This window comes from Pagrus major, chromosome 15, assembly GCF_040436345.1.
Source record: "Pagrus major chromosome 15, Pma_NU_1.0".
NCBI classification, from domain to species: domain Eukaryota; kingdom Metazoa; phylum Chordata; class Actinopteri; order Spariformes; family Sparidae; genus Pagrus; species Pagrus major.
Window position 1 is genome coordinate 9,865,421 of NC_133229.1, and position 20,827 is coordinate 9,886,247.

At 38.7% G+C, this 20,827-nt stretch overlaps 1 protein-coding gene across 1 annotated transcript in view; it reads right to left on the reverse strand.

Moving 5' to 3' along the window:
- Positions 1-20,827, reverse strand: part of lmbrd1 (LMBR1 domain containing 1) — a 68,354-nt gene that overhangs the window by 28,710 nt on the left and 18,817 nt on the right. The window contains exons 4-7 of the mRNA XM_073482093.1: positions 19,874-19,971; positions 17,995-18,062; positions 15,308-15,396; positions 7,676-7,749 (exon numbers count right to left, since the gene is read on the reverse strand). Coding sequence (XP_073338194.1) covers positions 7,676-7,749; positions 15,308-15,396; positions 17,995-18,062; positions 19,874-19,971 — 329 coding nt within the window. The remainder of the gene's footprint in view (positions 1-7,675; positions 7,750-15,307; positions 15,397-17,994; positions 18,063-19,873; positions 19,972-20,827) is intronic.

The window sequence follows — 20,827 nt, forward strand, 5'->3', positions numbered from 1 at the left end:
TCAGGACTGACAAAGAGGTGTGATCAGGTGGTAACACACTTGCATTTAAATATTTAAGTTTTATTTAAATATATTTAACTGTTTAGATTGGTCAAATCACAAAATGGGACACAGTGACAGAGACATGGTGCACGGCTTAGCCAGCCTTTATTAAGCTTCTGCTAATGTTTGAGCCCTATAAAATATTACATATCCATGAGTAAGAGTGTAAACTTGATTCCATGTTCCACAAATTAGCCTTTTTGTTTGTTTGTTTGTTTGTTTTCACACAGAACACGGCCTCCATGGATTGACCTGTGCTGCATTATTGATCTGTTCACCAATAGTTGAGGTCAAAAGCAGCAAAGAGCAATGTCAACAGTGATTGTTTAAAAATATCCTTACAACCCTGAGTACATTCAATATTTAACAAAAATAGTTAAAATAATTTAGATAGATTTTTCTTTCCGTTTGCTGTAATCAGAATGCTAAGGCTATAACCCATGGCTTCACAATGAAATGTTCAAAAATGTAAACACTAAAACCACGAACAACAATTAAATAAGCTACAGAGAGCTTGTCAACCCTTTGGACACTTTAAATTAATATCTTTCTATCTCAAAGACTGAGAAATGTCTATTTATCAAACATCAGATGTATGAATTTATCAATAAGATGAGTAAGTATTTGACTAAATTAGGTAAACACCTGTCCCAGTCACTTCAGTTGAATTGGGTATTATAGTAAAGACATTAACAGATTGTTTAAAATTTTAAATTAAAATTAATTGGGGGTAAAATGTTTAAAAATTGAGTCTATCTTTCAATGTAATTCTTTAACACTAAAATTCTAATCTAATCTCTCTCAAGCATTTCAGGAACAGAGAAATGCAACAAACATACAGTGAAGGACACATTACAATGCAATCAACAACCCGGCAAAATAATAGAGCCCTGACTGCCTGACTTCTTTCAGTACTTTCAGAGCCGTCTAACTTACTCCTTATGCAAACATTGTTGACTTCTTTGGAATCTGGGTTTCTTTCTCATACTATGGTTACTAAAGTTCAACCAGGACAGACTAACAGATTTTTGCTTGACAGAGACTGAAAACTAACATCAAAGTTTTTGAGCTACAAGGTCAGAGCATATTCTTCTCGATTCTCATCTTAGCAGATAGACCTTTACACATCAGACATTTGGACTTGTCAAAGCAGGAAAATACAAACATTAACAATGGCTCAATGCCGGGCTAAACTCCCTGACACTGTGACATCATATCAAGTTTCGTGAAGATGTGTGTGCCGACTAAAACTTTCAGCAAATACAGCAACAACAATCCCCGGTTTACAGCTAAAGTCAGGATGCTTTGTCAAACCAAGGAGGAGGCCTGAAGAAGTGGTGAGAGAATCTTGTACAACCAGGCCAGGGCCAGAAACACACTGACAAAGGTGATCAGAGAAGCTTCACTGAAAAGCTGAAAAACAAGTTTTCAGCCAACAACCCTCCATCAGTGTGGAGAGGCCTGCAGGACATCAGAAAATCATCCCCCCACACTATGAAGAACCATCAACTGACCTCAAGACCTGGATGTGTTTTACTGTAGATTTGATAAGCCAACATTCACACCTCTCACCCACTCTGACTCAGACATCACACAACCAACTGCACCACCTGTCAAACCCCTATTCCCTCCCCACTGTACCCTACCTGCACTCACGATTTGTGAAAAGGACGTGTTTTGGCTCCTTCAGAGGTAGATGACCAGGAAGTCACCAAGCCTAGATGGCATGTCATTCTCCTGTCTGAGAGCCTGTGCTGATCAGCTGGTCCCTGTGTGAAGTCCCCTTCTGCTTAAGATGCTTAATGATCATCCCAGTCTCCAAGGAACCCTTTATTTCAGAGCTCAGTAACTACAGGCCTGTTGCCCTGATGTATGTGGTCATGAAATCCTGTAAGAGACTGGTGTTGCCCCACCTGAGGGACATCACTGACCCTGTGCTGGACCCCCAGCAGTTTGCCTACCAGGCAAACAGGTCTTTGGACATTGTAGTAAACATGGGACTGTACTACATCCAACACGCTGAGTACCTTGGGGCAAGGATCCTTTTTGTTGACTTCAGCTTGGCAGTAAACATCATCTCAGAAATCCTCCACTAACCTCACTGAGCTCACTGTAGCAGCCCCCACCGGTCAGTGGATCACAAACTTTCCCGACAGACAGGAGGCAACAGGTGAGGCCGGGGGAAAATCACATCCAGCACCAGGACAACAAGGACTAGGTGTCCCCCAGGGATGTGTGTTGTCCCCACTGCTCTTTTCCCTCTAGATCAACGACTGCACCTCAGGAGACCCATCTGTTAAACTCTGGCATTATCCAGGATGGTGATGAGTCGCATACAGAAGGGAGGATGAATAGCTGGCACTCTGGTGCAAACATAACAACCTGGGGCATGCTCAAAACTGTGGCGATGACAGACGACTTCAGGAGGAGCCCCTCCAACACTAACCCCCTCAATAGCACTGTGTCTGAAAACCTACAGGTTTCTGGATTCTACAATCTCCCATGACCTAAAGTTGGCATCCAACATTGACAAAATAACCAAAAGGCCCAGCAGAGGATGTAATTTCTACACCAGCTCAGGAAGTTCAAAGCTCCTCAGGAGCTGGTGATCCAGGTCTAAACTGCAATCATCTGTTTTCTGTAGACACATCACTGGTTTGGATTGGCCACCAAACAGAACAGAATCAGACTACAACAGACAGCCAGTACTGCAGAAAAAAATGACTGGTGCCAACCTGCCCTCCATTGGACTTGGACAGGAACCCCTAACACCTTGGACAACTTATCCCCTCTGGTAGTGCACTGTATGCGAAAGTAACCAGCCACAAGAACAGTTTCCATGCACCATCACAATTGTCCCTGTTGCACATGCACATGCTGCAACACTTACATTTCCTGGACACTGCCCCTAGGTGCTGGCCTCGACACTGAACAGACTTTTCATACAAAGTTGATTTGCATGTTGATGCCGTTGATGAGCTTGCACGAAGTGTAGCTGCTACAAACTTTTCAGCCTGCATGTATAGTGCTTCCCATTCTTTTGTTGGTATTGCGGATACATCCAAATACATGTAGTATTGATATCAGCACAATATTACAGATGAGTCCTTCTCCCACTCCTGCACAATCTACCCAGGGACCACCCTTCACCTTAACTGGAGTATTTCCAGTAGGAGAGAACGTGTCTGACATGGACATGACATGTATGAAAGGGCAATACATGTATCAATGTCCAAACCTGATTTTCTGGATATTGTCCAGAGGTCATATGTGAAAATATATGATGAAATATATGATGAACAGTTAAATCAGTCGTAGAATGTCAACATACGTGTAACACTAAAACATCCAAATATCTACAAATTACACACCATTTCTTGCATAGACGATTTCATTATCATCACTGTATATACTGATATATACTGTACATGTATCATCTTCTTCATGTATGTTAAGTGATCTATTACATTGCTTTTTTTTAACATATGTGTAGTGTTTTATTTATACCTGTCTTGGTCAGCATTGCTGTCCTTTCAGCTGTATCTATATTTCTATCTTTCTTCCTTTCAATTGTTCTTCTAATTCTGATTCATTCCACCTGTTTTGTTCCTGCTTTGCCATGAAAAGGGCCTAATTGTTTTGGGTTGTTACTTATGCAATAATATTTACAGACAGTTAGATGTTCTACCCTTTGTCACTGCAGAGCAGCTTTTCAATAATCTAGTATATCCTTCCAAATTTAACATGAGGGATTGTTTATTAAGTGATTTTTTTTGTATTACTCCCTGTGTGACGCAGGTCTCAGAAAGGACATGAAGTTTTCTACAGCCACATTGGTACCCAGTCACAGCATTGAGAGATTAGGTGTGGCCCTCTGGTGAGAGGTATTAAGGCTGGTTTCCAGTAATTAAAAACATCCCTTTATGCGAATGGCATCATGAATTTTTTAGATAAAAACTAATATAATGGGTATTCTTTCTGAATGCTCGCCTGGTAAAAATATATTTTAATGCAGGCCTACTAAATAACTGAACATCAAGAGCCTCAATGAGAAACTGTGCTAATTTACCCAACATGTAACCCAGGTTTCGCTGCAGCTGTGCACCACAACTCAAATTGTTCTGTGTTTTGATTTTTCTAGGGGCGGCTGGATCACGAGGACTGTAATTTGCTGCTATGACATTTCGAGAGAAAAGCTTATAGTTTAGTGACAAAAAATAAGGGGTAGTCTTAAAGAAAAAGTGAGCTTTTGACAAACTTTTCTGTTAGATTATTTGATAGTACACAGTTCTATGAATCATATTTTTGTTTGAGATTGTGTGTGAATGGCACATTTAAAACGGTCCTTTTCATGGACAGCAATTTGACCCCATTTTCTACAAAAACAAATCAAGCCAACCGCCATTATAAAAAGACTTGACCAACAGGCTTCCCAGGTGGTTTCCAACCTTTTAGAGCATTCTTTTGTTTCTAAAGACATTGTACAAAGTTTGACCTATCGCAGCTTCCTTAATTACAGTAATTCCAGAAAACACACTGTGAGGTTAAATATTATAACCCATGATTCTAAAAAAGCTGGGACACTGTTAAAACGTAACTAAAACAAGAATGCAATGATTTGCAAATCCTTCTAACCCATATTAAACTAAATTCAGAACAAAAACAATTAAAAATAGTATATATGAAACTTAAATATATAATGTAGAAATCAAACAACCAATAAGAATGGGAGAATCCTAAAGTTAGAGGTACCCCTCTGATTCACGCTGAGACCCCATCTTCCCAGGTCAATCTCAAGGCCTGTGATTAGATCAACAGACATTAATCTTCCCAACTTTAGCTCCGCATCAGCATCTTATGGCTGGCAATTTAAGAGCAAGAGAAAGGTAGGTCCATGGGAGACAGAGCCATGAGAGTCATAAGTCAATATGCAAGGCAAGCTATTAAATGAAGCCAAAGGACTTCACATGATGCATGAGCTTTGAGATGGGTCCGATCAGTCTCATGTCATCACAGCTAGGTACAATCAAACAAATGGGAAATAATATAGGAGGACTATGCAAGTGCAAACAATCCAGAGCAGGTGGAAGAAATTGACTTTAATTATAGATTTGCATTATTGAATAAAGTCCTCACCATTAAAAAGTGATTGCTTGAGTTTAATATGGCTATAACTTTCAGCTCAAATCCAATGCAAAGCTAGTTAACTATTTAAATAAACTTGATGAGTTTTAGATAGGTAGATATAGTAGATACACACACAAAATTCATTTTTATGCACTTAAATTTGCTTTCATCTCTTCTTTACTTAGTTAATAGTGAAGAGGTGAAAATACAGAGACTTAAATAGTTGACATATGGCCTACAATGTGTTAGCATTATAAAATGCAGTTTTCCAGTGATGTTTAGTATGTCATATATTACAGATCTGATGTCACATATGACCTTGTTGGCAACAAGGTGGGCTGGCAAAGTTTTTCTTGACACGTAATAATTTTACCGAAAGTCTTTTACTAAGGCATTAATATGACTTTTTTTACTGCAAAAAGGGATACACTGCTGTACTGCCTTACTGTTATAACACATTAGCCTAACCCCAACAGTATTGGAGGCTCGGGTTGGATGGGTAAGAGGCTGTATTGAAGAAGAATAGATCAGCGCAAAATCTTGAGAAATTAATGTGAACTAGTTCATTTTTGGACAATGAAAAAAACAAAATTAAAAATGATGAACTCTGAACATGAACTAGTTTATTTTTAATCTGTGTGAACTGAACTTTGTTCTAGTTCTTGTGAAGTGTGACTGTGCACAACACTGAAGATTGAGCTTCATTTCATATACTGTAGTTGTAGGACTGTCACTGTGCCAGAGCAACGTAAAAGAAAACAAGCTAAATGTATCATTAGTGGACAACAGACATATGTTGCATTTATTAGCTGGTAAAAGCATTTGTTTAGTTTAGCAGAGCTATAGTAAAGCAGACACTAAATCTGGTCATACAAAAGGATACTAATTGTTTATGTTTAATATAACTTTAAGACCACCAGACAAGGGCAGACGGAAAGACAAAAAACGCTGTAAAAGCTATAACTTGCTTCACTTTATATTAATTTTAAGTGCACGAGACAGCAATGTTACATACTGTTTACATCACAGCGTTGTTTGCATTAAGGGTAGATGGCGAGTTCTGCACCATAGTGATAAATTAGCACACGAGTCATGGGCAACATTTCCGCTGCTTATGGAACCCGTCACTTACATTCCATTAAGTTAATCAGGCTTTATAGTAACATACACAGAGTAAAGAATGATAAATCACACAGCTCTTTGCACATATGGGAGGATTGCCACCAAGAAGTGTTTGGCTGCTTGTAGATAGAAGAGACAGTAGAGAGCAAATAAAGTAGATGAAGGGATTTAAAGAGCTTCTGCATTTGTGTCTGTGAGAATAAAACAGGGAGGGCAGCTGCTGTTGTTGCCTAAAGGCCTGATTTCTTTGATTGACTTCATCAAAACAAGAAACATCAAAAACAAAAACACACTGGGAGTTTTGATTTCCACAGGGCATTCAATAGCAACATGGGGTCACTGCACACTTCTATCCCCAAAATGTACTGGATAATTATCCACTCTTTAGAGGACTGTGAGAAGCAAAGTGAGAGAGCACTGGATAAAATTCCAGCTGAGACGGATTACATGTCCTTAAGGGAGATTGGTTCTACAATTTACTTGACTAGGTTGTGTATTATTCATTAAGAGCTCCACATTCAATTGTTGTGTAATTTGTCAAATAGGACTCTTTGAGCTCAACAGAAACTGGATAGATTGGGGTTGCCTGTCACTTTTACTCTCACTCCCTGGGTTGATACTCGAGTAGTTTTTTTTGTATTTATTTCCCCAGTAGGCACTATTCTGTGTTATTCCCACCCTGACACCAGCGCCACCACCTCAGGGGAATATTCACAGTCTAGTTAGCAAGATAACGGCTATGAAAAATGGACAGCATTAAGAAGTGTTACAGCACAGTCAATTTTTCTGATCCAGAAAAAAATGAAAAAGTGCAGAATGCTGAGGGAATCAAAATATAGGCATATATTAATGGACACTGAGGTAGATCTATATATATAAATAGGCAGCAGATAAGTGGTTGATAAGCCAGTGAAGGGAGAACATACATCATGCAATAGTCTGGGGGTGAAAGACAGCAGCCTGGGCAATTTGAGCAATTGAATGCCAGAGCTCTAAAATCACAAGGCATTACTAATACTGAAAGGCCACTCCATCACTAGGTACATTTCAACCAAGAGGATGGGAAACCATTTGTACACAAAAAAAAACTTTAAGAAACTGCACTGCAGCTCAAGTAATATTTTATAAAAACATACTTTATCAACCTAGACATATCCACTGAAAAATCTTGTTGGGTATATCTGACAAAATACATTTTAGTTAGTCTTCATACCTCAAAACATTTTCATCATGTCAGATGTCTCAATAGGCAGAGCAGAGGTCCTACAGGGCTGGCTAGATTTGGAAATCACCCTGTTGGATGATTTGCCTTAATTACAGTGCAGATATAGCTCCACTGAACACAAGGAACAACATTAACCACTTGTCTCAGGCCCCAACTCACCGTGTAAGTGATGACTGCCAACATGCCAATCAAGGTCAAAGAGCTGATGGAGAAAGACAGAGCAGGTAGACCATCTGCAGGTGAAAAGACAGAACAGGCATTAGGGTTTTGATCTTGGTCTTGGACAGAAGTATCAATGGACTCTTTGCCACATGAGCCAAACATCAAGAGTCTATTTTCTTGTGCACTTTGATGGCATTTTCAACAGTGACAGCTATGTTTCCAGCCTTCAAACAATCTTGCAGGGACTGTGTGAAATGAGAAACACTGCATCTAAATTTCTTTGAATATTCTAAAGATGCTTCTAAAATTTCATTGCAGTGCTCCTGCAGACAATCCAATGGAAAAATTTCATGAAGACTGTTTGATGTAATGTAGTTTGCTCTAAATCCCCCGGCTGTGCAGCGCATATAATTCATAAGGAACTGGATTGCTGTGTTTCTTGGTGAGACACAAATGACTTTAATGCACAGAGCCAAAACTGCTGTTACCAATCTGAAGCTGGTGCATCGGCAGGAACTGGATGGAAAAAATAGATTAGCAAGCAAATGTCACCTACTCTCACTCAGCCAGCTAACATTTGGGATGGGAAACAATTGCTCTCTTCAATGGGTGTGATTGATAGAGTCTGATGCACAACTTTCTTAGTGGAAACTGGTGGAAACTGTAATGGGGACAGATGAATACTGAGGATAGTGAAAGTGTTCAACATTGTATTATAAACAAATAAAAATAATGTCTAAAGAAGTCTTTGAATTATCCTGAGTAAATGGGACATTGTGTCTGAAAATAAATACCGTTTGTGAGGTTTAAGAGGGCACTCACTGATTGTGCAAATAAGATTAGTTTACTTTTCATGTGGAGTACTACTCAGTGAAAACAGTTGTGTAATGTCCTTAGTGGCTCTAAAGAAGTTTTGTCTAGTCTAAAGAAATAACCATAGTTATATACTTGTGTTATTAGGGCTATCCCAGCTTGGATTCAACTTTTAATATAAAGCCTGAAGGTCAAAACACTATATTACTGAAAACACAACAAAATGTAAGGAAACAACATTTCAGGAAACACAACAGAATTTTACAAAACTCAACAATTTTCTGTGATGTTGTGTTTTGACCTTCAGGGCCACTGCAGATTTGGTATCTGTTGATACCAAGCTGCAAAGACAGCCAGACCCTTTCAATGTCTTGAATGTAACTAGGAGGCTCAAAGAATTGTTGAAAGTAAAATGCATAGGCTCAAACAGAAAGAAAAGTGTTCAATTGAAAAAACTTTTAAAATGATTTCCAAAATGTTTAAAAAGTTTGTTTAATGGCACACCTGATTCCAAGATCACAGCCAATTTTGACCTACAAGGATCCATCTTTGTGATAATATTCTTAAGGTGAAAAATTCACAGAATTAATTTCATTTCAAAAAGGCTCAAGAAAAATGTATCATGTTCATATTCTGTTATCTGCCTTTAATGAATACACTACAGCAAAGTCTTACTCTTGAAAGACACATCTGGTCACAACTTTTTGCCATCATTGACTTTTCATACATTGTTCACGCTAAGCTTTTAAACAGCTGGATCTTTCAATGTATGTAGCTTGAGTTGATGAGTGTCACCTTTGATTGAGGCATAAAGGGGACCACCCATCAGGCAAGGGCAACAGTGGGTGTCATACCAGCTGTCAGAGCTGGAGTTAGAAGACAGGGATTGATGAAGAGACTGATTGCCTCTCTCCCCTGTCAAGATCCCACCTGTTAAAGGGTTCCATGTAAAAAGCTACACAGTTGTTCCGCATCCTCTCAGCAGTAGCTACATGGTGCCCAGCCCACCTGTCAGCTCGGGCATAGGTGGCTCTCTGCTTGCCTTTCTCCTTGACAGTGGCATTTGATAGGGAATATTAAGTCAGTATTCAGGGCATGTATAATTTGTCCTGTTTATAACATTTATCACTTTCTTTTAGAGGCATTTCACAACCAGCAGGACAAAGGGGTGGAAAATGGAGATAAATTATATGCCTGCTCCCCATTGTATTGTATGCAAAAAGAAAACTTTGAAGTCTGACAGCTGGGCTGAACATTAACATTTGAATACATGTTTCCTATTCCCGAGTGTTTCATTGCCATTTTTGCTGCCTTTGTTTAGTGGTGAGCTTGGTAAAATAGACAATAGCTCCATGTTCTGCATGGAGAACATTCTGTTCATGAACTCCACACAAAGCAAAGGATAGATGTTTGCTGCCACTCTTCTTGGTTTCTTGAGCAGATTTTCCGGGGATTAAACAGAAGGAATATTGTCTATTATCGGTGGTGCTTCCACATCTGTAAAGCTTCGATTCCAACACCAATGGAATGAGGTAGTTCTTATCTCACCCTGCATATAGCCCTTCAGGCTAGTGTGCATGCATGAGACTTGTACAGAGAGGTGTTTATTAAGGAGCTCCTTTAGCCCAAGCACCCTACTTATGTGGAATGACAGAATCATCAAAAGCCAGTAAGAAGCAGCTGTATGCTCCAGGGATGGGATATAGTGTACTGTATGATGGCAACAATAATCTCTTCCTGCCACAATGCCATATGACAGCATGTTGTTAAAGCAAGGTTGGTCATGTTACCAGGCACCATCAGTTGTAAAAGTCTTACAGTATGATCTGGGAAATAGGATTAGATCATAATTTGTGTTTAAGAAGATATTTTGGGCATGTTGTAACTTTAAACTCACAGTTGAGGGACACCATGCTAATACAGATAAAGCAGGATCACAAACTTGAGGGACGGCAAAAACTTTACTTCAACCCCCTCAGCATGAATCTGTCAAGTGAATCCTCAAATGTATTTTAAATGATAATAGCATCTATTTTTACCCATGCTATTTTATAATTCAGTTAGCTAAACCATTGAAAAATGTACTGTGTATGTGCAGAACAAACAGCATGGTTTAATTGCATAAAAAAAATACTAAAGCCTGAATGTAAAATGAATGCGTTTGACTTTATGGTTTTATGAAGGCACGTCAGAGTTACAAGGCTCTAAAGACACATTTAAAACCTGACCAATGCATAGGTCTGCAAATGTATTCATGTACTGTAAGTGGTGTCTCATTTAGACTAGAGTTACATTAGATTGGATTACTGACAGGTCTAAAAGCACAAAAATAAGATTTTGCACAAAATGCCGTCTGGTCTGTGAATCTTTGAAACCACATACAGATTTTAGTTGTGATTGCATTAGTATTAGTATTCCATGAAGTCACAATGTTAGTACAACAACTAGAGTTACTGCATAGTGGTTGTATGCCTCTGTGCATCAAGTTGCTGTGAAGTTGCTGTTCCTGAGCTATGGCATTGATAATGGTGAGAACATTTTTAGCAGAGTATTATGTCACAGTGCATTTAACCTCTGACCTTTGGCCACAAAATTCTAATCAGTTCATCCTTGAGTCCAGGTAGATTCCTTCCCTCGAGGCAGTTCTGAGATATCGCGTTCACAAAAACAGGGTGCCATGAGGTCACAGTGACCTTGACCACCAAATTGAGTCCAAGTGTACATTTGTACCAAATTTTAAGAAATTCCCTCAAGGTTCATGAAAAATGGAGTAGATCACAAGAATGGGATGGACAACCCATAAAACAAAACAAAAAGGCTCTCAAGACACATTCAAGTGTATTCATATAGTGTAAGTAGTGTCTCATTTAGACTAGAGTTACACTTTATTACAATGAAGTGTTTCAACCCCAATTCTCTCAGATTGGATTACTGACTGTGTAAAAACACAAAAATTCCGTGAGAATTTGAAACCACATATAGATTTTAGTCAGGGTTGCATTAGTATTAGTATTCCATGAAGTCACAATGTAAATACAACAAAAATAAAGAGACATTATCAGCGTGGATTAAAAATAATGTAATTAAATGCAGGAAAGACAAAATCCTTCAGGATCCTGCTGCAGGTCTATGAAGTCCTAAAGTGGTGACCTCTCGAAGACCTCACCCAGTGACTCAGAGAGGGTTTGGTACTCTGAACTGCTGTTTGCTGCACAGGATCAATCAACAGTCCAGTGAACATCCCGTCTACTTTTAGATTCCAAAACTTAAATTATTGTGCATAATATAGCCTTCAAAAGCACAGACTGATATGTGCTCCTTTTTTTTTAATCCATAAATGATGTAATTATACCCTACGGAAGCTACAAGTCTTATCAAGTTGATTGCCAAATTATAGTGAAATGAATGGATACCAGTGGCTGCTTTGGAGATAGGAAAAAATAATTTAAAACACATGGTGCGCTTTTGTCGCCGTTCAACAAGAATGTAAGTTATACTACACATGATTTGTTATATTGTACATGCACTAAAACGAGCAGAAATACTTGTTTGATCATTTAACATGTACTAATTTTTATGTTTTGTTATTTTATGTATTTTTTCATTTTTTTTCTCCATTTTCCAAATCATGTGTGGTGTATGGTATAGCATCTTTAGAGCCCTAGGAGTCAGAGTGAGATATGAATAGTCCATTCCCATATAGGAAAACGCAGAATAACTGCATACTAATATTGAATTAAAGTATTTTTCAACTGTAAGCGATGGGGTGTGAAGAGAGTCAAATATGCTGGTAAAAAGAATTTCTATGGTTTAGATCTGCTCATATACTCACATGTGTATGTGTATGTCAGGGTCAGTATGAGGTTATTTGTTCTTTTCTCACTGATAATGGGTAGAGGCAGGAAAGATAAAGAGTCAAGAAATCTTTTCCAAGTACTTTTGCTAGTTTAAGATGGATTCCCACCCACTCCACTCCTCCTTGAGGCATGGCCAGAAATACAAGAGTGCACTGTATGGTCTTGCATACCAACATTAATAGCTACTGATCTGAAGTACATTCAGGCATCATTGGAAGATTGGAACATCTGTAACGTTGGAGCTATTAAAGGATGTAGTGGCCTTAATGAACAGTCTTTGCAAAGCAGTCAGTAGGTTATGTGGCAAAAGTGCCTTTCCTTTCCACAATTAACCTCCCATCTGGAGACAGATGAGATGGAGAATTAGAAAAGGGATGATCCTCGCATTTCCTCCTCAGCCACCGAGCAATTTCCCCCTGTGCCAAGGAAGGAAGGTTAGGGGAGCATGTAGGGGTCCACTATTGTCAAGAGAGGCAGATGGTTCAACTTCCTTCTTGATCCCCAGATGGCAAAAGGCCAGAGGACTGTTAGGAGTCCACATTTGGCAATGCTCCTCAGGAGCTCAGGAGCACGTCTTCACAGAGTTGGGATCACACAGTCAACTATCAATACTAGATTACTTTAACCGGTACACTTAATTGCATGCACATTGACATTTAAAATGTTAGAGGAAGTAGTGAATCCACAATGAAGGGTGGGCACAAACATCTGGGAATACCATACCAACATACAATATACACTGCCCAGCCAAAAAAAATGTTATGCAAGTGTTGGAAAACTGATAAAGATGTTTTCTTTATTTGCTTGTTTTGTCTATTTGTGCTGCGTTGCAGTACATTTGCCCTTGACGACCACTGTCGACTGGCAACGTATTGGTCTCAACCCTTTGGTGTGCATCACACTTTGTCCAATTGGCTAGCAGCAATGTGATCTTTGACTGCAAGCCATCCTCTGACATTGCAGCCGGATGCTTGTGCTTAAAGGGATAGTTCGGATTTTTTGACATGAAGTTGTATGACATCCTCACCATCAGTGTCGTGCATCAGCAGTGACTTTTCCCCCACTGCGTCCTGTGAGCCGAGGTCTGTCCCGCTGTTGTTGCTGAAGAAAGTAGTTACGGCTAGTTTGCGGGGTCACGAAGATAAAGCGTTTTGCTTCAAAAAACAATATCCGTTCAAAAGAGTAAAACATTTGCATCACAAAATCGTTTACGACAAAAAAGTCAGACCTCACGATCACCTGGCACTATTTTCCCTCCCTTCGTATCACTGCGCGCTTCCGCCTGTTGACACACCGCACCGCTCCGTCAGCTGTTTCACGGTGTTTACATGCTCGGATGGTAAATGTAAATATGTCTGACTACGAAACGAGTGATGAAGACATTCCTTTTACCACAGAGCCAAAGGGATATCTTTATGAACCCGAATACACAGACACCGAGCTTCGTCAAATGGAGTTAGAACGGGCAGAGAGAGAGGAGAGAGACAGAGAAGCGGTCCAAGTTGCTGACAATAATAATAACAGTCATCATATAAAAAGGCACCATCTTTAGCTTGTAGATAGTTGTTCTTACCTGGGGTCGTTGCACAGCAGCGCTCTTCAAAACATGTTTCTTCCTCTTTCCTGGGCGTGTAGGAACATAATCGTCCTTGCTGAAGTGTGCACTACACACACGAAGCTTTTTCACCCTTGGCAGTCTCGCTTCAATGTTCAAGCCTATGGCAAGAAGCCAAAGTTGCCTAATAGCAATGTCCGTGACAGGAAAGCGGTGAAATATATACGGCGACTTGGTGTGATCTTTGTTGTTGCAACCCGGATAATCGCAAATCCGCACCATTTTTATATATCCTCTTGTCTAATAATCTCGCTAGTACTCACGTTAGCTCTCTCGCACATCCGAGCATGTAAACACCGTGAAACAGCTGACGGAGCAGTGCGGTGTGTCAACAGGCAGAAGCGCGCAGTGATACGAAGGGAGGGGAAATAGTGCCAGGTGATCGTGAGGTCTGACTTTTTTGTCGTAAACGATTTTGTGATGCAAATGTTTTACTCTTTTGAACGGATATTGTTTTTTGAAGCAAAACGCTTTATCTTCGTGACCCCGCAAACTAGCCGTAACTACTTTCTTCAGCAACAACAGCGGGACAGACCTCGGCTCACAGGACGCAGTGGGGGAAAAGTCACTGCTGATGCACGACACTGATGGTGAGGATGTCATACAACTTCATGTCAAAAAATCCGAACTATCCCTTTAATGTGGTACAGCTCGTACTACTAGTAAACTGAAGATCAGCATCACAAACAGAAATATTACATTTGACTTTGTTGCCTTTCTGGAGAAACTGCTCCCACAATGAGCTTTGTTTAGTGCGCTTAATTTTATACCCCAGACTGCTTGCTAGCGAGGCTGTTAGCGGAGTGTGTGTTTGTATGCAAAATTCATTTATAGACAGACCTACGTAACTGCTCAAAAGTTTTCCTATGGGTTTCCCGATTAATGGTTAACCATTGACATCCCTACTTAGAACTGACCCTATGAAGCGTTACTTTCATTTTAAACATGCTAACCTCTATTACCTTGTCTTCCATGAGCACTAAAAGGGGAGGACCCTGTCAAAATCTACCAGCCTCCATACACACAACCTGTGTCTTTTTGGGTCTTACCTGCAAAATATGCTTACCATTCTGTCTAAACAGCCAAACAAACTTCACACTGATCAATGAGGCTGGATGATAAATGGATATTAGAAAGAAGATAACAGGAAGAAGCAGGAAAGAAGAATCGATGTAGCCATGGATGTGGGTGAAAGGGAGTAATGAATATGACTAATGATGGAGTAGGGCGGAATGACTGAAGTAGTCCGATGTAAAAAGAGATAAAAGAAATAAAATATGATGGTCAGCTGTAAAACACAAATTGAATATAACAGGAAGTATCTTCTTGAGAGGATATACTTACGACTACTGCCAAGCTCCTCAAGGAGGTATTGCACTTTCTCCCATTGAGTGGAATTCTGACTGGGTGGGGGTACAAGTGGAACGAAGGCTCTGAAAACAATGACACAACAATTTATTAGAAGTAAGGACAATGCATTAAGAAACTTCTGTACTTCTAGGCTGTCACTGTCCCAAGTACACAATATGCTCAATCTTAGCCTTTGTAGAGGCAGTGATGGTTTCAGCAACAGGTGTATTTTTTCAATGAGCCACACATAAAGGAAAATAAAGAAAACATTACCTTCTATGAACCTCCACCACAGCCAAATATGTAAAGCTACCAATCTCATTACTGTTTCTGAAATATGGCAAGAGAGCAATAGAGACAGATAGATAGACTGCTGCTAGTTCGGCTGGAAAACAGTGAGAATACATCTTATTTTCTTACATACAGTATATAAAGGGATCTTGCAATTGACCTTTTGGTTATCTATCTTAGTACTGCACCCTTGAAAACTGGATTAATTGCTATTTCTAACACAATGGACAGTCTTCTGAGCTCTGCATCCCCTCCAATCCTTTTCAATTTATTTTGGGAAGGAACAAACAAAACACATAAGCTGCTTAAGATCTCAAATGTTATAGCCTTACATATTTAGTGCTATTAACCATGACTGTCATAACCTACAGAGTGACTTTAGCACTTCTGTGCACAAAGTGTTTGATATTTGTGCCCCATAAAAGAATAACATTACCTTCCAATCCACCGGATGTTTTAACCTTTACATGTGTTTCCTTGAATAGGCAGATGATTATGGTAATATGTTTAGTTACATCCTGTAAGCTCAATATTCCTAATGACATGTAGCCATTTAGATGCATCCCTCACATAGACAGACCTATATCATTGCCAAGGTTTCCTTTTAAATAGAACTTTAGTTATTTAGGGGCAGATATTTAAGTTGTACCTAAACAGCTCCTTGATGTTGAGGGGGAAAAATTTTTAAAACATATTTTGTCAACACTTCTTGGGACTACCTGTATATATCTATGCAAACTAAATTGGGGAAAAGGTCAGCAGTATTGATGCCAGATGCCTGTGCAGAATTTGATTCTATTAATCATGAAATCCTACACAACAGAGAAATAGGCCAGAACCCTTCTTAGTATGTAGCCTCTAAAACCCAATGAAATAGTGCTCTGTGAATCTACAGGGATTCTTTTCGGAAGTTAAAAAAGAGAAAAAACCTTCACCAGGGGAGGTGAAAGAGATTACATCAGCATCTCAGAGACTTTCCTTTGCCTCATGCAAAAAAAAAAAACCAAACGAATTCAGGTCTCAATAGGCTTCATCTGCCCAACTATCATGTGGATAACCCCAAGGGCCCACACTTGCACTTAATCTTTTTCATGCACTTCCCTTCAGTTATGTTATTTGTCATTTTTCATTTTCAGAAAAAAACACATCATCAAAGTGACCTTCACCCTTATCCAACTCTTCACAGATGTGTCTGCAGTAAGGATGTTACTCTCACAAAGTTAAATCTAAACAGGTTTTCTCTTTAAATGAGACACAGAAACATATAGACTTAGCACTTGAAATTCTGCTTCATCTTCAACAAAATGTGTGCTATGACACCGTGTCATAAAGAGGGTTTTAAAATACTACAAGTAGCCACATACTCCAAACCTCTGACAGAACTCAGCTTCTATTGCTTTAGTCTTAAATAGAAATTGACTGGGAAATTTTCTTTGAAGGCACCTTTTCAGAGCTGCCATCCAGACTTTTTCAAAGCATCAATCAATTTTCTTTAGATCATCGCAAAAAGCACTGAAAACTGAATTTGAGACTAAATGACATGTTGAGATAAGTTACTTGCAGTTGCCAAAATAAATTAAAAAAAACAAAAACCTGTAGCAGTGAAAGATCAGGGGTCATTTAAGAAGTTTAAGACCTTGCCAGGTTTAAAGACAACAAACAAAAGCCATCAAGAAAAGACTCGCTGAGTGAGCAGTCGGAAGTGAACAAAGCCATTATGTCTCCTGGCATCAGAAAAGCAGCCCAGGATAAAAGCTATCATGTTCTTGAAAATCAAAGGACCAAAGCAACAATTGCCAGAACAAAGCGGCAATAGTTCCAGTTCATGAGGTAAAAAGAGGGGCTAAATTGCTTCTGTCTATAAAACTTTCAAACTTCAAGCTGTAAGAAGGTATAGTCATGTGTCCTTTATTTTCCCAAACTAGGTAAGCTTTCCAGACATGCACCATTTAATGGTCCAGAGAGCACATTAAATCGTATAGGTTGAACTCTAGGCATGTTGCTGTCACGCCTGCAAAGGAAATCTATTATGTAGTGCAGGCGCTACTGAGCAGAACCAGTATAAAACTGGCGGATAAATGGGACACGGCTGAGAATGTGAATCACTATAGATTTGTTAATAGAATGTCACAAAAAGACTCAATGTTCTCTCCACATTGACAAAATGCAAGGAATTTAGTTGAGAATCAGACAGACAAGAATAAAACCTATATTTAGACAGACCAATATAGCTTTTTTTTTGTCTTGAATGGCTTATCATGGCCAGACAAATGGTACTGTAGCTGTTTGAAGGGGTCCTCCTCTCATTAACTGAACACAATGACATATCCACACCCCCTTCCACCTATCGTGTACTGAAGCAGAAGAAGCCCTCCGTGTCTCCAGCTTACCCAATTAAAAGGAGCACCACGCAGACAATGGCAAATCCAATTGTGTACTTCAGAGCGTTTTTCACTTGCTGTAATAAAAGAAAAAATTAAACTGGTCAATCGTGGGCATGAAGTGAAATATTATTATTCATTGTGAGTGAGGGAAGGGGGTCATCCTCCATTTAGCTGACGACTATGGTGAGTGAGCGGTATATAGAGTGAGTGTAGATCCAGTTTGACCTGGCAGAGATAACATGTCACTCCCAGTGCTATTCAAGGTGCTTTTAAAGTAACAATACAAAAGACCTCACTGTCTGAGAGAAAGTGCCTCTGTCAGCTCTAAACTGACACAAAGATGGAAGAAAAGACACTGTGAGATAGCTGGTATTTGGTACATCACTCACTAAAAAGACTTCTGAAGATAGGGATTTAAATTTTTTCAAAATTTCAGGTGACAATATGAGACCTATAATTTATAATGTGGATGCAAGGGTTTGACAATGTGGCCATTTACTGCCACAAACTGTTACATACATATTAATGAATTTTAATCTTTTTTCCTTAAACTTTTGCTTTTATTTGAAACACAAACTCATATTGTCTGTATTGTTGTGACCTGTGAAACATGCTGACTGCATTTCCTACCTTATAAAAAAAGCGTTTTTTCTTGTTTTTGAATTGATTTTTTGACAGCAAAGATCTTTTCATCTTTTACAGATATAATCTCCAATAACTGTTGATATGCCCTCTGCAGTCAGTGTAAATGTGCATCATATCACCTCTGTTCTTATGGTATGCATGTGTGACCTTTCTGAGACGTGTGTGTCCTGTGACCGCATGATGACAGGATACAAGAATATGAAACATTGCTCTGCAGCACCACGAGGGGCTAAAAATCTACAGGGTTATTTTCAGTAGCCAAATTATTTTCAAGCTCATACTTGTTCATTTTGAGTATGAATATAATTGCACATTTAAAAATACGTTAAGAAAAAAAGGAAATACAGTCATTAACAGAACTTGGTTGATGAGTCTTAAAGATGAAGAAGTCTATGTCCATTTCCTGAAGACAAAGGAATGGAAGCACCACAGGTCTTTCTGGTGGTTACAGGCGCAATTTGGACTCTTCAGGTACACTCTCCTTATTCCATCTTATTTTAAATACATAATGCCATGTAAAATAAAGGCATTTTATTTTTGCACAAATCATAGTGTGCGCCTTGGACTGTTTTTGAAGGAGACTTATGTTTCACTCTTCAAGGGTGAAACATAATCTTGATGCCAAATGCCTTTATTTTACATGGCATTATGTATTTAAAATGAACAACATAGGTCTTGATCAAAGTCATCGTCAGCAGTAGCATGATTGTTTATGAAAGAGACTTGCATTTTATTTTTTATTTTTTATCAAGATTGTATAAAACCCATGCAATCAACACACAAGATGGAATAAGCTATGTCTATATCCTGTCTGAACAGTAGATAGGAATACTAGTTACTAGATAGACAGTACAGGCAGATGAACAAATCGCATTATAAAAATACAGGTGAAATGAGATGTTATTTCTTCAAACATCAGACAAATCAATGAAAGCAAAAATATTGAGGAAACATATAAACTATCTTGTACTTGCTGATAAAACTAAAATTCATATTAATGTTCATGCAGAATCCAAAGAAGTAAAATTGGAAGGATAGACATTTGCTTTCATTGCTTGTCAAGTAAAATGTGGACAAATGGATTCAGGTTGGAAGTTCAACTAAAAATTACTTCAGGGCATTTTAGCATTAACATATTGGTCAGCTCCACCTAAATCATTTGAATCAAATTCGAATTCCTCATTATCGCATCTAAGCATGGCACGGAGTTGTGTGTAGAAGAAGAGGGGTGCATTCTTACCGAGCATTTGTTCACGTTGTCATCATCCTTTTCTTCATAGTAGAAATAAACAAAGGGGATCCACAGGAAGACACAGAAGAGTATGATGGAGTAGAGTGCTATATGGACACAAAATATAAATAGAAATCCAAGAATTAATAAAAGATTTTGTGACAAAAAGTGCCAAAACTGAAAAATCATTAACCCTTCCTAGCATACAGTATGGTAAACATCCTAAATCCTAACACTTGTGTGTGAAAACATTGCAGTGCAGTACATAAAAAAGTACAAATCTAATGTTTTTGATTCAGATTTGTAATTTTGCTTATTTTTTGTGTGACTGTGAGATTCAGCAAACATTATTTATCTCATGCAAGTTTGATATTACTGTAGGGTGTCCTCTGTTTATCCACTTGAAATGATGCTGAGTTTCCCTTGACAGGCTAAAGGCAATGTAAAGTAAACATGATTTCTTTGAAGCATATGCTGTAATTTCTCTAATCAGGTTGTACCACACTCAAAAAACTAATAACTATAATTCTCTCTTTCAGTCACACCCCTCACTTACGAATGATAATAGCAGCTGTGAAAAGTTAAATACGTCAATGAGTTGTTGACTTTTTGCATGGCATGTCAGAAAAAAAGTTTTAACTCAGCCTCCATTATCATCCATTCAGCACAGAGAGTATAAAGCCAGCCTAAGTGACCTCATTCCTTAAAAACGTTCTTATGACAAATCTAGGGCATGGATCATTTATTAATTTATCGAGAAACATTGATACCAAAGAATTACTTTTAGTCAACTATAAATACATGTTTGTAATTATAAATCTTACATTTAAGTTGTTTTATTTTTTAACCACAAACCCCAAATTTATTATATTCCATCCTTAAAAACGACAATTTATAACTTTGCTCTTTTCTGGATTATTTGTCTAGTTTGTTACTTGACAAAATACTGCAGCATCTGTGGTT